The 12,708-nt window shown below is 39.9% G+C and overlaps 2 protein-coding genes across 3 annotated transcripts; one reads left to right on the forward strand and one right to left on the reverse strand.

Annotated features, from left to right (window-relative positions):
* Positions 1-583: 583 nt before the first annotated feature.
* On the reverse strand, positions 584-6,605 carry sugp1 (SURP and G patch domain containing 1). Of its 2 annotated transcripts, none has more exons than XM_029131642.2 (14): positions 6,402-6,605; positions 5,703-5,871; positions 5,468-5,562; positions 5,028-5,273; positions 4,746-4,869; positions 4,561-4,661; positions 3,985-4,108; positions 3,547-3,875; positions 3,247-3,353; positions 2,837-3,011; positions 2,560-2,666; positions 1,920-2,065; positions 1,283-1,412; positions 584-1,097 (listed from the first exon to the last, which is right to left on the reverse strand). In XM_029131642.2, exons 1-14 carry the CDS (start codon positions 6,418-6,420, stop codon positions 1,071-1,073), a joined length of 1,899 nt encoding a protein of 632 aa, XP_028987475.1. In that variant the 5' UTR covers positions 6,421-6,605; the 3' UTR covers positions 584-1,070. The 2 variants fall into 2 exon arrangements, with proteins under 2 accessions (XP_028987475.1, XP_028987474.1); XM_029131641.2 differs by having other exon boundaries at positions 5,468-5,571.
* Positions 6,606-6,635: 30 nt separating this feature from the next.
* Positions 6,636-11,308, forward strand: LOC114844344 (E3 ubiquitin-protein ligase RNF126-like). The gene is made up of 9 exons (XM_029131646.3): positions 6,636-6,811; positions 7,539-7,597; positions 7,668-7,728; positions 7,820-8,058; positions 9,020-9,088; positions 9,188-9,257; positions 9,375-9,468; positions 9,642-9,757; positions 10,284-11,308. Exons 1-9 carry the CDS (start codon positions 6,737-6,739, stop codon positions 10,434-10,436), a joined length of 936 nt encoding a protein of 311 aa, XP_028987479.1. The 5' UTR covers positions 6,636-6,736; the 3' UTR covers positions 10,437-11,308.
* Positions 11,309-12,708: the final 1,400 nt, after the last annotated feature.

A 12,708-nucleotide genomic window follows, 5' to 3' on the forward strand; every position in this document is an offset into this window, starting at 1 on the left:
GAGTAATATATGAATAATTATAGAAAACATTTTTTAGCCTTAGTAAGAAACAAAACATCAAGCGTGACATTACCTTAGGGGGAGCATTTTAAATTTGTTTCTAAATTTTCTCATTTTGCAGACGTAATGATTCTAATTGCAAAGAATTTCCAGATGTACCTGTGTATCCATCCATAGTCAATACCCTGGATTACTTTCTGCTATGGCATAAATAATGTCTCATTGATGATGCAGCCAACTCTAGAAAGGTTTCTGCTTAACTGGGATTTCTGAGTTATATTTATCCTGTGTAAACCCCTGGGGAATGGCAAACTGAGGGTCCAATTTCACTGATCTGTCACCCTCCCCACCACTAGCTGCCAGGGGCCTGCACTGCAGTCCCAATGCACAGAAAGTAAATAAATACATTAATAGAATTACATTAACGCAATAATCAACATGGCCAGAATATTACATTTTAAAAAACATTTAACAGTCACAAATAGAAACCGCTATACATTCATATTATCTTGTCTCTTGCTTGTTCGCTTGTACAGTACTTACAGCACTTTACCACATTTGATTAACATCAAAAGTAACAACATTTTTCAGCAAGTGGTCATTTTTATTGAGAACACTGATGAATACAACAAAAGAAAGCAAAATGTTATTGCTCAGTGAAGAAAATGACTCAGTATGAGAATTATGCACAAGATTCTGTACCAATACTGAACTGTGGTAATAAGCTGGAATTGTAAAGTCAAGTTAACCTGTCAAGGGAAAACAAAACAATAACATAATAAGATGTCGGGTAATGTAGATCTTTATATTTTAAATGGTTACAGCATTCAATTGAAATGTACCAAAATCATAACAACTAAAGTGATAAAAAAATTTTTTTTTCTACTCAAATTTCTAAAATCATGGCCACCAAGCTTTCTACCATTTTCAAACTTCACACACTTCAATGTTCAAACGTTCTACTGTGCAACAGAATCCATTTCACCACTGTGCAGAGCTGTGGCAACTGGAGAAACCAGCTTTTGGTTATAATAAACAACAAGAAGTATAAACAAGAACAGTTCTTTACATTAGTAATACGGCCTCCGTGGATTATTCTGTGGAAAGAAAACACATTATATATAAGTTCCAATATAAAAGGAAATGACACTTGATCACACAGCATCAGAATCTATAAAGCTTTAACCCTGTATAACTAAGTAAATTTTCAGTTGTTAGAGGTTTCAACACATTATACACATTAAATAAGAACAATAGAAAAAAATTGGCAGATGGGTATTACCAATGGATTGGGTCTGAAGCGGTAAGCTAGCATCATCCTCTTCCTAAAAGCATCATATTCATCGTCAGCTTTTGTGAGTTCAGCTGGACGGTCGATTCCTAACCCTGCTCCATTCATAGCTGTCGTTCCCCTAGAGAGGGATAAAAAGACATCAAAACCCATTTTCAAACAGCTACACTGCCTTGCTGCTGCTGAGAAAAGCACCCTCTCTTCAAGGCACATTAGCTTATTCACGCTGACCAGCGCTCCTTACACACAGGCACCATCTAATGCTGGCAGCCGGGCATCTACTACTTTATGTTTACTGGCATGATATTGAAGATGCCAGTGAGAACAGCAATGAAAACATCACCCGGGTGGAACGTTTATCACTGCAGATGTGAGACTGTATGCTGCTGTGTGTGTAATATGATCTAATTCGCCTACGACTGGAGAGAAGTTTAAATGACCTAATGTTCATGGAGATTGCCCTCAGTGTTCAAAATGATTACTCCAACCCTAGCTCCCCTCTACACCTCTTTCATTGCATTTCAATTTAGAGTATGAGAGTAAATACTAGTGGGAGAACGGTTTAAAAAAAAAGGCTAATTGACTGGTAATTGATGTCAGGTTACACATAAAGAATACACATGCTTACTTGTTGACAGGAGCCTTGATACCCTGTCCATCGCTGCCAAGGCCTTCACCTTCCTTCCAACCCATTTTCATGAGCATTCGGAAACCAAGATTTTCTACTGTCAACTTAAACTCTTTGTATTCAGAGTAGTCTGGGTCTCGACCTTCCTGAAAGTCAAGAAGAATAAAGGTAAGCATTCATGTCACATGCAAGGTGAAATATCTATACTTCTATGTTTGCCTTCCTTAAAGCTTTATTCAAATAAAGTCCTTTAAAGAGATTTAAAATTAAAATTTGTGGCTTTAATTTATAAAATTTCATAACACGGCCGACTTGAGATAATGTGACATTCAAATAAACAAGTGCCAACTATACTCGTCTCCCAGGGAGACTCCAGGTGAAACTCAGATGTTTAGCTTTCTCCGCTGGCTGTTACTGCAGTGGCACTGACCTGAATAAGCAGACACTTAATCACTGCGAAGCCTAGTGATTTATAAACCACTACAAATTTATTGCTTGGATGACTAGATTTAGTGTGTCCTCCTTAAAGCTTAACTTCATCCATCTTTAACACAACCTGAAGTGGAAAATGAACAATCCTCCTAAACAACACTTTGTTGCCGTGTTTGGTGTGAGAGTAAGAAATCAATGGAAAACTCACCTTGAGTGCTTTAAATGTCTCCATGAACTTCTCAAGTTCTTCCGGAGGCAGAAAGTCGCCGATAAAGTGTTTGCCTTTACCCATTTCTGTCAGCGACTCTGCCCATTCTGAAAAAGTGCAAATAAAACCACAATATCATATATCTTAATGCATGCAATATTCTGTTATGGCTCAGAGAATATAATACAAGCTCTGGCTACAAGGTAGAGATATAAGTTACACACTAATAAGTGTAGTGAATGAACATGGCATCCTTTCATTTCCCTCTGCACCTTACCCCGCGTCTTCTCCATTTCCATCTTTCGGAGACGATGCTCCCAGGTGCCGTCGTGGTCCACGTCTTCATCACTGTCATATTCGTGTTGGTGATCTCTTATAGCCTTGTCCCACATCAATTGCATTTCTGCCATTGTACGCTTGTGCTTCATGATCAAGTCGTACATCTCTTGCATCTTGAGTGTGTGAACAAAACATTTCAAAATCACACTCAAACAAATATGTATAGCAATGAAGCGATGATAGATTACAATGACTAATGAACCTGACTTTGAGATATGCCCAACGCTGGCCATTCATGCGATTTTTTTAAATTAAATTGAAAACTAAAAAACAAAAGACATTAGGTGGCTAGACTTAGGACTGTTTAGATACACACCAGTGTAAAAATATTTGCTGACATTTCTTTACCTCTTGTTGCTCTTTCAGTTGTTTCTTCTGGTCCTCAGATAGTTCAGTCACGCCAACTAGACCAAGAGGCTTCCCCTTCTTATAACCAAGACCTCTCAGCTCCTGGGCTAGAACAAACAAAAAACAAACAAACTTTTTCAACCAGCTGGCTGTGCTGCCAGAATAAACCTCATAGGTCTTCTGTCAGCTTTAAAAACATGATAAACTCTACAGATGCACAAGACTCACTGGTAATTTCATGCCCTAAAAGAACAAACAAACACATATGTTATGTGCACATCTGAACACAAGTTCACGTACCAGAAAGAGAGGGTGCATTAGGATCGGGAACATTAATCTCCTGAGGAACAACAATGGAAGGAAGGGGCAACTCGACTTTGTCATCTTCAGACCCCCATCTGCTCTTTCTTTTCCGTTTGACGGGTGGTGGTTCTGATTCCTGAATCTGTGGTTGACATGCTGTTTTCAGCTGTGGGGAAATTCCTTGAAACTGTGGTGGAGGTTGTCTCAGAATTTCTGTCCTTGATTCTGCTGCTGAAACTGAAGAACTCTGGGAGGCTGTTGAAACATACTCCTCTAATTTTTCTTTGTAGTAGTGGTAGGCTGGACTTTGGTGATCGTACAAAAAGCTGAGGGAGGGGCAGGACACATTATGTTTGAGGCAGACAGCAAAACAAAAATAGCAAGTAAAACCAGGCCTAAATACACAGTAGACTACTAACATAGTAAACGACTGACCTGAAAGCTGGGTTGTCTCTGTTTCGCTCTGCAGCGATGGCTTCCACCTCAGGGCCACCCTCCGCCACAAATCTGGCCAGCTTCTCAGCCACCTGCTGGGTTTCCGCGTCCACTGGGGGGGAGACTTTAAGCAGTCTATCAGTACTGGGACTCAATTCACACTCTACTACTGTATCGTATTCAAATGGCCCTCAAACACCACCAGTCTAGAGCCAATAGGGGATAAGAAGAGGAAGGAGGGAGCAAGGTGGACATGGGTGGTGAATGGGGAACTGTATGGATGTGAGGCTTTTACTATTACAAGAGAACATATAATAGCCAGAGGTTCCACTTTCATTACAATACAACAGCAATTTATTTTTCCTTTTTTAAAAACTCGCAAATAGTAAGATCCACATTTTACCAATATTATAGTCAACAACATAATGACAATATTGTTACTTATTGTTTTTGCAACTTCATACTAAAAAGCAAAACCTTGGTACAGACATCAATATTTTATCTACCACTTTTGTATGTTTATGCTTCTCAAAGGCTTTGTGAGAGAGATAAACAGGGTAGAAAAAGTAATCTTACCTTTATCTGAAGTATTCTCTAGTCTTAGCAAGTCCTTTCTCAATTCTGCAACTCTCTTTTTGTAGTAGAGATGCTCCAAGCTGCTTTTATCATATAAAAATCTGAAAGGCAAGATCAGAGTCTAAACAAGCAATACAAGTAAAAAAAATGTGCATAATCTACTGTACATAGTCCTTTAGACTTACAAGAAAACAGGATTGTCCTTGTAGTCCTCCTTGGCTTTTTTTTCCAGTTCAACCCCACCCTCTGCCACAAAAGAGGCCATCTTATCGATAATGAGTCTGGCGTCTGAATCCTCTGGGGGAGAAACTTTAAGCAAGCTATGAGTACATTTGACATAGGGCACCTATGACAAAATGTCAATCACACGACAACTGTACACTTGTAAAGTATGCAGAAAGTGCAGTGACATGTCCAAGCCAAGAAGACGTCTGGAAAAATACTGAAAATCATACGCCCTGAATTACCTTTCATATCTAAGAATTTGGAGTAATCCGGTTCTTCCTCCTCATCTTCACCATCCGGAGAACAAAACACACTTGGCCTCTGGTTGAGAACAACATTCTTCTTGGGCTGTGAGTAATTTTTGAACTGATTAAGCATACTACTGAAACCAAGGCCCGGGCGCTTTCCAATAAGAATGCTCTTTTTTTGAACTGCATTTCCTCCCGACGATGAAGATGGGGATAATGGTGTTTTGATGTCACTGGAACCTAGAAAAAGAATTCAAAAGAGCACATAAAAAACTTCCTTGTCCTAAGCTTCACTTAAAATGCGGTGATTCGTAGTTATGTGAAACATTCAAATCTAGATTGTTTTTGAGAACGACTATCTCGTACATACTATGCATCTGAGATCAGTCAGTCAAGTCTGCATTACTTTTTATTGTGCACATTAAGATACTAACCAGATGCACTGTTGGGGCTGTCCTTCTGCATCTTCATGAACTGCTGTAGGAAACTTCCATCATTTACAAACTTGTTTGAGGATGGTCCTTGAAGACTGGGAGAACTTTTAGGATTATTAGTTATTATTCGTGTACAAGACTCCCACAAAAAAATCAATCCTGTGTGTTTAACTGCTCTACGACATCTAAGACATTCTGCTAAGACATTTTTACAGATTTATAAGTGAATTGTTACCTTGGAGCCTCGTGCTTTTCAGTTGTTTGTACATTTGTTTTGGCTTTCTCTGCCAATCTTTCCTCAATCTCCTTCTTCTTTTGAGCTATAAGCTTTTCTTGGCGAAGGATATTCATGTTCATTTTGTTTTTCTGTGTCTGGACAGTCTTGGACTTCCATCCTCCTCGCCCTAAAATGAATAAACCAAGAATCAAAGACTCTATTATTAATCTAATCTGTTTATGTCTATAAAAATTAGCCCATTCACTTTAATTATGCGAAAAACATGATGCTTGACAGATAGCTTGATATACAATTGCAAGGTACACAGTTGAGATATTTCAGATATGACATAGATATGACATATAATTGTTAGTGAAATAGCTGTTACTACTGTATAGCGTCCTAATGTAGCTAACCTAGCCTTGCTAGTTAGCTAGCTAGCATTGAAAACAAAATCATTTATATGGCTGTAAAAATAGACATGCGATGCAGCGCGGATATTAAATAATACTAATTTTACGCAGGACTGCAATTTGTTGAGTTACTGTAACAATATCACAAATGGTCACATTTCATCATTTGTGATCATTTCTTGACAGTATGTGCTAGGTTAACATGGCTACATTCGCACCGAACCTGGTTCAGTCTGTACGGGCGGCTAAAATAACACAATTAGCATTGCCAATTCACATTCACAAGCAGAAGATTGAATGCTACCTGCATCGCCATGGTCCATGTTCGCAGTTAGAAAAAGATATTTCACAAACAAGATTGAGGGCCTTTCGCTGTTCACTTAAAAACTATGCTCAAGCTAACACAAAAACACAACTTCCGTTGTTTTCCAAAATAAAAGCTACAGAAGCTAATAAACAGCCCAATTTCCACCGGAAGTGTTCTTCTTGGTTCTTGGTCATCTTTCTAAATACCATGGTAACGTTCCGTTGGCGCTCGTGGGTTTCCGTTGTCATCGTGTTTTACCGTAGCAGGAGTCTGGCTGTGTTGTCCCTCGTCGCTACCCGTCCTGACTTTACGATCCGCTGCACTGGTTAGAAATGGCTGAAGCTCCCCCACGGCCTTGCCGGTTTTTTTGTCACCGGTGTTCAGCTGAGATCAGTCCACGTTTACCGGTAAGATCACGTATTCCTCGTAGGCAGTCTTTATGTGCGGGTGTGTGGACCATAGTCCGACGTTGTCGATTCACGCGGCTGGAGCACAGCTATGCTGGTTAGTTAGTTAGTTAGCAATGACGGCACAGTGGTTGTCAGGGCTTACTCGGGTTGGCATGTAGTGCCACATTATGTTATCGGTTTTGGAGCTAGAAACGTAATGTATGCTTTGTAATATACAGCGAAGCTTCTGAAAACCCACAGACACGTCTCGTCTTCTTGGCTAACCGCAGAACACCCATTATCACGTTCACATTTGTGGTGTGATGTACGATTAACAACTTTTGGTTTTGATTCAATATTAATCGATCAGAACTATATAACCTCTTCAGGCGTTGGCTTGTCTCTTAAAGACAATTACGACTGAACATAAAGCTCAATTTCATGTCCCTAACATGCTGTTGTGACCACAGCCCCCCTGTCACAGCGGTCTGTTGTCCAGCTGTTCGTGGGAAGCTTCTTGAATATTACAGTAACAGGGTGTTTTGTGGACAGACAGCCAGAAAGTCCCTTTGCTAAACCCTAAACCCAAATGGATCTGATTCAGAGAAACACTCATATATGGATATTTGCTTTAACTATATGATGAATAATGAACTACTGCTCTGTGTGTGTGTGTGTGTGTGTGTGTGTGTGTGTGTGTGTGTGTGTGTGTGTGTGTGATGTTCATATTATATTTTCACCGTAGGACTACACCTGCCCCAGCTGTGAATCAGGTTTCATTGAAGAATTGCCTGAGGAAAGAAGGTATGTCCTGTGTCTCTTGGATTTATGTGATGTATAAAAACATTTCTAAATCCTGCTTTCTCTCCTACAGCACTGAAAATGGGTCTGCATCCATATCCGCCGCCACTGATCAGAACCGTCCAGCATCTGAGGTTAGCAGTAGTCCCAGCAGCAGCAGCTCACAGTGAACTGCGTTATGTGCGTTGCCCCATTACATGACAATGTGTCTGTCTTTTCTTCTAGAACACGAATGACCAACCCCTTTTCCCATTTCCCTCCGGGTACGGACCGTTTGCCCATTGGATTTTCGATGAAAACTTTGACCTTCGAGTGCAGCTGCCCACAGAAGATAACCGAGAAACGGAGAACCGACGGGAACGGGAAATGGCATCACGCCAACGATACAGCGCACGACAACCAAGGGGTCGACATGTTCCTCGACGACAGGGTACGCGCCATGAGGGAGTGCCCACGTTAGAGGGGTGAGACATTTTCACCAGTAGACTGTGTGTGGGAGGTTGCTATTGGGCAGGTGAAAGTTCAGGTAAAACCTTTACTTCTTGTATGTGAGTTAACATAATTCTCATTATTCAGAATATGTAGTAATGCAATTTAAAGTGGCCAAATTATATTCATTTTCTAAAAATTTGAATAGTTCTTCAAATGGCGTCAAATGTCTTTTTTCTGTCTCATAAGGAATAACAGATCAGTGTTTTTTAGCCCAACTGAATAAACCCAGATATCTTTGCTTTGGTGTCAGTAGAGGTTGCACATTATAACAGGAGAAACATCTATGACGTTTGTAAACTTGTGCCTGCCTCCCTCCGATTTATATGGCAACAGGAAACCCGCATCCTAAAGCACAGAACATACACAACAATGGCCGGAGCAGTGCAACCGTGTTGGTATGACAGAGAGTTAGACTTTAGAGTCTAGATGTGCAAACTTTCAAAATGCAGCAAGTACACGTTTTATTTTTTCATTTATTCGTTATGTTATGTAAACATGAATGTTACCTATGAACCTTGATTTAATTTAATCTGAGACTTAATAAAGTGAAAATGAATGTTTACCAATTTTTAATAAACAGTAGTAAGCAGATTAAAACAGATCTGTTACAAAAGGACCTCTCTTGGGTCTTCACCCCATGGTGAAGCATAAAGCAGCTTCTCCTGTCATAATCATGTAATAGTATTCAAATGCACAAAAAGATCATTTGCATAATATGGCCTCTTAAAAAACATATTCCAAATATTCATAAATGATCTAACATCCTAATTTATCTAAATTATTATCTAATAATTTATATGTAGTAACAGGTTTATGTACCCAATAAAATGCTTTGATGTGCACAGTTTGCCTCTGTGTAATTTAAGCATGAAGGCCTGGTTTGAAGTCAAGTGTGTTAAAAATGTTGTTTTGTACTGTTATTTTCTGATTCAGGATTATCCAGCAGCTAGTAAATGGAATCATAGCGCCTACAGCCATGCCGAACATTGGCATAGGACCATGGTGAGCTTGAGAACCCGAGAGAAAGAGTCCATCGGACATGGAAACAAACGTTAAGTCGATTTCAAATGCTTCAGTTGACTGGTTTACTCTGTTTTGCAGGGGAATGCTTCATTCCAATCCAATGGACTACGCTTGGGGTGCCAATGGGCTTGATGCAATTATTACACAGGTACAAAATGTGTTTGTGTATTTTTTTCTCATTGTACACTAGAATTCAAACTCCATAATAACGCTTTATGTACTGCAGAGGCTATAAGAAAGTGACGCTTAACTTTTTCACTTGCAGCTGTTGAACCAGTTCGAAAACACAGGCCCTCCTCCTGCAGACAGAGAAAGAATAAAGAGCTTACCGACCATCTCCATTACAGAGGAACATGTGGGTAAGTTTTTGTATCAGTCTGCACTGGAACCTCCATGCATGCATACGTCTCTACAATCAGCCCGTTTGCAGAAAATTCAAAATACATCTGTTTCTATCTGGACTTCAGCCATTCATCACATCCTAGTTTCAAAGCAGCTGATGAAAGGGCCATGTCCCTCTTTGTTTGTGCAGGTGCTGGTTTAGAGTGCCCTGTGTGCAAAGAAGACTACAGTGTTGATGAGAGCGTTAGGCAACTGCCATGCAATCATTTGTTTCACAATGACTGTATAGTGCCATGGCTGGAGCAGGTACGTTTAAGTATTGAGAATGTCATTCTGAGCTGCAGGATCTCGGTTATTAGACGCTACTCACAATATTTGCTATAAACTAAAGCAAACTGTAGCCAATTAATGATGGGATACATTTCTAGTGTTTTGTAAAACCAAACAGACAACCCACACACAGGCAATAAGCAGGTGAACTGGGAAATATCACTAACAGACAACGGTAAGCAGTGTCTCTGTAGCAAATCCTTCTTTCAAATACTTGAAAGCATCTAAAAGGTGACTGATATACTGTAGTGTATAACACTATTGCTTTCATAAAGAATTTGGACTGGATTATGACTCAGTTGTTGTGCTGGGGAAAAATCTGTGTCTAGGTGTATATGGAATTCAGAGTACTGGAAGATTCTTTCAGGTGTCAGTCACATGCAGCTGCAGAGTCTGTAACAAAATATACTGATATACTTATTACAACATCTGTAGTCATGTGAATTTGTTGCACTGATAGTGAACACACTAACGACACTCTCCTCCTCCGTGTTTCCTGCAGCACGATACGTGTCCTGTGTGCAGGAAGAGCCTTAGCGGACAGAACACAGCTACAGACCCACCAGGCTTATCAGGAATGAACTTCTCTCCCTCTTCCTCGTCCTCCTCCTCCCCCAGCTCACCTAGCAATGAGAATGCTGCCAGCAACGCGTAGATTATCACAGCCACCTCCACCACCTCACATCTGAAAACCTCAAGCCCAAGACCCGTCAGCTCGTTTTTATAGCTGAGACCAGGACAGTTGTCTGTCTCAATTCTAGGGGACATTATGAGTTGCGAACTGTGAATCTGTCGCAGACCATTAATCGCCATTCCACTGGTTTGTGCTGAACAAAATGCTGGGTCTAGATCCTGCTGCTATTCTTAGAGTCATTAAGGAGTTGGGGCAGGGCAGTGTTGAAGGAGGAACTAGAATTGAATGTGAATGATAATAAAAAGTGTGATTGTGATCGGAACTGGAGCAGAGTTGGGGCCAGGGCGGATTGCCTTTTGATGGAGATGTCTCTGTCACAGGGAAGGGACACAATTTTTTTTAATTTAAAAGAAAAAATGCTCTTTTTAAATAAGTAGTGGTGCCGAGTCCGTAGATGTGTAGGTAGAAAACTCATTTTGAACTGTCAGCTGCTGGTAACGTTGAGGTAAAGAACTGGAGTGTATGCATCAGATTTGTATTTATTGCACCTTTTTTAACATTTTGCACCAAAGTGTGATGTTGAAAGTTTGAATTTGAGTAAGCTACTGAACAAAAAGTCATTATTTTTTAAATTATCTTCCAGGACTTAATTTTGTTTTTATTAGATTTTCTAAGAGCTTGATCCGGTGTATGTTGTGTATGTTGTGTATCTTGACAAGGGGTGAGATCCTCAGAATAATGAGTCCTTGCCCAAGACACAAACTACACAAATACACAAAAAGGACATGAAAAAGAGGCATGGGATTATTTAACTTGCCCAAACGTATTTCACGAAATGTGTTTATTATTTTATTTAATATTTTTGTATAGTCACAATAAAGTGTTGAAAAGAAGACCAAATTTGTGTTTTTGTCTCAGATGTGCAGCTGCAACATTAGCGATATTAACATTGTGTTTAACGAGTAACTATCACCATCCATTCAGACATGATATAAATGAAATATATATAACATATATACATATATAATGCAAAATGCTTCTTTCATAGGTAGTTACTGTCTCGAATAGCAAATGCAATTCAGTCAGATCATTAAGTGAAGGTCACCTTTATATCTTCAGTCGGTGACCTTGGATTTATGTCCTATCTGCTGTGTCCAACCTACACCACAAATCACAGGAATACTGCCAGCTGCTCTAACAAGCCAGCGTTGAAGGTTTGTGTAGGAGACTTTACAATCTTGTACAATAAAATGCAAAATCACTCAGAAATCTTTCCTAAAAGTATACCGTTTTCTTTGCACTGAAGCAATACTTGTGACGCATTTGTTGTTCACAGGAAGCACAGAAATTTATAGAAGAATTTAACAAGCAGATGGTGAGTCACCAGATCAACAACCTGTGATGTTTTCATATTCTAACAAACAGAAATAAGTTACATTTAGTTTCCCGGAACTCTTAAAGTCGCCAGTGCAAATAGAAGTGCTGTTGCCGCCCACTGGAAAATATAAAAAGCTGACAGGAAATGCTGCTGTAATTTGTAACTGAGGAAAAGACTGATCTCTTGTTTTCCCCTCGTTTGTTTTACTAGGTCAGCACATGTGTCTGGGCTCTCTACAACAATAAGGTTATCACTTAATCTTCCCTATATAGGCTAACACTCTTATTTTTGATTAATGGATGAATCCTATTAGCAGGTGGTTTCTCCTAATGGCTCTGGTGCAGCAACATGTTTCTGGGCCATTCATGCCACCGCTTGCTGACTTTTGGACTTCTTGTTGCTGCTTTATTTCTGTGGCTCTCAATGTGTTTTAATATGGTATAAACTGTAAGCAAGCACCCTGGCCTCTTGGATTCAGACATGTTTGTGCGCAGCGGGGAGGTGTGTAATACAACCTTGACATGTGTGTGACCAAAATTAGACTCAACCAAAATCTAGATCATGGAAAATAGGCTATAGCACTAGCTGTAATCTCTTTAGTGACAGAGTCCTCCGTTATTGCAGCCTTTGTTATTTATTATTGCAGTAAGTGAATAATGCTCTACGCGGACACAAACATGCGTCTTACCACCGGTGGAACACCTGTTTTAAGGCAGTACAGGTCAAAGCATCCTCTCCCTGCACCCTCCTCTAAACATGTCCTCCATGTTCATCACCTTCTGCTTCTTTGTGTCACGCATTAGCACCTCTGCTGACTCACTTTCCAGCTTGAATGTGCATGAACTGCACAGTAGCTGACTACACTGTCTGTGAATGTTGATGGGTTTCTTGGGTTTGCCAGCTGATAGATGAATA

The sequence above is a fragment of the Betta splendens genome, chromosome 17 (assembly GCF_900634795.4).
Source record: "Betta splendens chromosome 17, fBetSpl5.4, whole genome shotgun sequence".
NCBI classification, from domain to species: Eukaryota; Metazoa; Chordata; class Actinopteri; order Anabantiformes; family Osphronemidae; genus Betta; species Betta splendens.

Coding starts and splice junctions, on each gene's coding strand:
- sugp1 (XM_029131641.2), bottom strand. Junction 3,354..3,546: donor TAATGCACCCTCTCTTTCTG/GTACGTGAACTT, acceptor TGTTTGTTCTAG/CCCAGGAGCTGAGAGGTCTT. Junction 3,012..3,246: donor AACTGAAAGAGCAACAAGAG/GTAAAGAAATGT, acceptor CACACACTCAAG/ATGCAAGAGATGTACGACTT.
- LOC114844344 (XM_029131646.3), top strand. CDS start 6,737: ATGGCTGAAGCTCCCCCACGGCCTTGCCGGTTTTTTTGTCACCGGTGT. Junction 7,598..7,667: donor GAATTGCCTGAGGAAAGAAG/GTATGTCCTGTG, acceptor TCTCTCCTACAG/CACTGAAAATGGGTCTGCAT. Junction 9,258..9,374: donor TTGATGCAATTATTACACAG/GTACAAAATGTG, acceptor TTTCACTTGCAG/CTGTTGAACCAGTTCGAAAA.